Below are 3,426 nucleotides of genomic sequence, written 5' to 3'. Positions count from 1 at the left end.
CTGTCAGGGGGTGTCAGTTAGTCAGGATCCACCAATTAAAAAAACAAAAAATTGCTTTAAGCATAAGGTAAGGAAAAACTATAGCAAGGAAAGATCATGCAGGTAAAGTTTCAATTTTTACATACAAAGAAGCGGGGTCTTAAATCATACGAGGAACAAATTACTAAAATACAAAGTCATTATTGCCTGAAGCTCGACTTGGGCATACAGAATGATTCCTCGATGTTGTGCAAAACTGATGCCCTGCCATGTGTTCTTTTTCATCTTTAACAGAGCATGCTGAAGGAAAATCCAAAAGAAGAAACAGAAAGAAAGCAATATTAACCATTATGTATACCCCATTCAACTTCTAATTGTCACAATTTTTAATAACATACCATCGTCCTCACTCTCAGTTTCAGTATCAACCTCATCTTCACTGAATTCATGCACCTTGGGCTTTATATTTAGCCATTTCTTCATAACAAGGGAAGGCCAGAAGGCCTGCATGCATTCCCAGTTCAAAGTTAGTCACCATGCTGAAAATCAGGTGACCAAGAAGTAGAAAAGAACATGACATGTACCTCAGAACGCTTTGCTTTTCTTGTTCTCATCGTTCCTTTACCAAACTTCAGATTTCTGAAACAATGAACCCACAGGACAGGGCAACAAGACACAGCTCTAAATTAAAGAAGTAAACGCGGTCGGTTAATTTCCACTGTTCTTGTAGTCAAATAGAATAATTAAGAACCTTTCCGGCCATGGTGATTATCTAATGACCCGTACAAAAGATACATAGTAAAAACAAATAGAAAGGACAGAAATACTGTGGCCAATTTGAGCACAATCCATAACCTCAAGTTACAATATCATCTCATTGGTTCCCTCCACGCGTCATTCTTCAAGAATTGAAATATGAAACCACAAGTTGTTGATAATCAAGAAAAACAAGGGTCGTTGCATAAAGTCCTGCAGTCTCTTTCACTACACACTACAGATGCTACAGCAGTACAGCTACTACTACCTCAGCCAAGCAAAGTAGGTGATAAAAAAACAAACCCATTAAAAGACCATTAAGTAATCAAAAATGAATCAACCACATAATTTAATCCACTGAACAGAGGTAACCCATTAAAAAAACCATTTAAAAAAGAGAAAAAAAAATTGAATCGGCAGCACATTTCAAGCACAGAAGAGGAAAGAAAAACAATTCTCCATAGACAGAAGCTAAACTTTCTTCAGTAGGAAGAAAACTGATCTGGGTCGCTCTAAATTTATCAGAATGGGTCCCCAATTACGCATAAATTCCATGTTTAGGCAACCGCCTTGCCTGCCACATGAACACATGCATACGCTTAGAAGCCTTAAAACCATATAAAATGGGGAAAAGGGAACGTTGACTAAGACAGGCAACCAATAAGTCTTAACACATACTCTAATTAGAACAAATTATGAGACTGACAGTCTCATCATTTTACAAAGATTGCCGTGACCCACTGACAGATAGAACCAGAGACACAGAATATTACATTAAAAAACAATTTTGTTTATTCTAAAATTCAACGAATTCAGGTCAAATGGGTGGTGGGTTCGTAAATAAACAATGAATATATGCAGTACAGCTGGTCCAAATGAGAAGGTAGAACTGTATTTCTCTGTGGAATTATATAGAACACAAGAAAGACAATAGCGGATAAGATAGGAAGGAATACAAGTTTAATAAGAGAATCAAAGTAAAACGACCAATGAAATGATTCGACAGTGAAGCACAGAAGAAACCAAGATGAGATCAAGTAGACCCACAACGCACTATAAGAGGATGTAATGAATTTATATTCAAACCCTGAAATCCATGAATCTGAAATCGACAAGAAGTGGACTTTGATGATAGCCATGGAATTGAAAGGGAAGTTGGAACTTGGTAAGGTATGATTTCTTCAGATTCTTTTGCATTCAACTAACCTTTTCTCTCTTTCTTTATCAATCAATAGGGAAAAATGCTTTCATACAATGAGCTTAACTTTTCAGATTTCAGAGAGATAAGAAGGAACTATTAAGGTGTTAGAGGGGAATGAAATATCTGAAATGGAAAGGTCGACAGGAACACGAAGGGATGAACGATTCTGCTCGATACAACGGCTACTTTACCACAAGACTGTTGAAACTAGGAAGATCTCAATCGGACGATTATTTTGCAATGGGAACAAAAGATTCTGATCCAATGATCCTTTTTACATAAAGTGCATTGCGTTCTATCAGCCTCCTACTGGAAGATTCAAACTTAGTGGATCTTGGTTGGGGTCTATGATCTTGAATGTGAACCTCTAGTTAATTCTATTTACATAGTAAGTAGGTCATTAGACGATAACACCAGGTTCACAAATTGTGTTATAATATATTTTCTAAAATACCTTTTTAAATTCTAATATCCTTCCACGCATATTTAAAGTCCTATGGTCAAGGGATTTCACCTTCACGGTAACTTATGAAAATTTTGGTTTTTTTTTATTTATTTATTATTATTTTTTTAACGATAAGCTAATGGGGGGCACTAGACCAGGTATCATAGACGAGGAGAGGGACCATTTCAAAGAAGTGGAGAAAAATAGACACACTGGGTGTTAATTTACGATACACCCAATATTTTCTTTTCTTTTTATTTTTTCAATGGAAATTTTCATTTCTTTTAATAAATTAAAGCCTTTTCTAGGAAGGGTTAGTCTTGCCAAACTAATTGTTTGGTTGAAAAGGAGTATGGGAAAGGACATGGACTGGACTCTAATCAAAATTTGATGAGCCATCTAATCACATCACTCTTATTAGGTCACTCAATTCATCATCCGTTGGTCGAGTGCATTTGAGGATACGCATTCATGTGTTAGGATGCATGTTTAATTCTTCCTAACCATTAAATGGCTAATTGGGCAGCCCACTTGTTAGAGAAGAGCCAGGGAATCCTAAGCCATAATATTGTTCTCCATAGCTACATGCCTTTGATGGAATTTTCCAAACCTGACTTTACTGGTTTGTTTTTTTGGGTAAGAAGCCTGACTTTGCTGTGAGAAAAAGCTTCAGTCAATACCGATATAGATTTATTTATTTCTACGAGATATAGATACTGATATGGATGTAGATCAGGCTAATTTGATCTGAAAAATGTCATCACTTTTTTTTTGTACACCTAATATAATATCATGTTTTAAAACTATGGTACCATGTAAGTCGACATACAATGAAAAAGAAAGTTTCTATTAACCCATGGTGAATAGGAAAACTAGGATTATACAATTTCCCTTATTTTATAAAATCCGACTTTCCCATCCAACTGTAATAAAGATAGGATGAAGAGATTTTCATTCAAGTAATAAATTTGATTAGAGGATTCACTGAGCAAACAAGGAATTTTACACCCTCTCACATTTATTTTGAGTAGAGGAACTCTATCGG

At 35.7% G+C, this 3,426-nt stretch overlaps 1 protein-coding gene across 1 annotated transcript in view; it reads right to left on the bottom strand.

Annotated features, from left to right (window-relative positions):
• Positions 1 to 2,085, bottom strand: part of LOC122059110 (type I inositol polyphosphate 5-phosphatase 2-like) — an 11,731-nt gene extending 9,646 nt beyond the window's left edge. Inside the window, exons 1-4 of the mRNA XM_042621803.1 lie at positions 1,822 to 2,085; positions 564 to 618; positions 378 to 483; positions 187 to 279 (exon numbers count right to left, since the gene is read on the bottom strand). Of these exons, the coding sequence (XP_042477737.1) occupies positions 187 to 279; positions 378 to 483; positions 564 to 618; positions 1,822 to 1,874 (307 nt within the window). The 5' untranslated portion in view covers positions 1,875 to 2,085. The remainder of the gene's footprint in view (positions 1 to 186; positions 280 to 377; positions 484 to 563; positions 619 to 1,821) is intronic.
• Between the last annotated feature and the right edge of the window lie 1,341 nt (positions 2,086 to 3,426).

This window comes from Macadamia integrifolia, chromosome 13, assembly GCF_013358625.1.
Source record: "Macadamia integrifolia cultivar HAES 741 chromosome 13, SCU_Mint_v3, whole genome shotgun sequence".
Taxonomy (NCBI): Eukaryota; Viridiplantae; Streptophyta; class Magnoliopsida; order Proteales; family Proteaceae; genus Macadamia; species Macadamia integrifolia.
The sequence above is the reverse complement of the archived record's forward strand: the minus strand, read 5'-3'. Positions and strand labels throughout refer to the sequence as shown.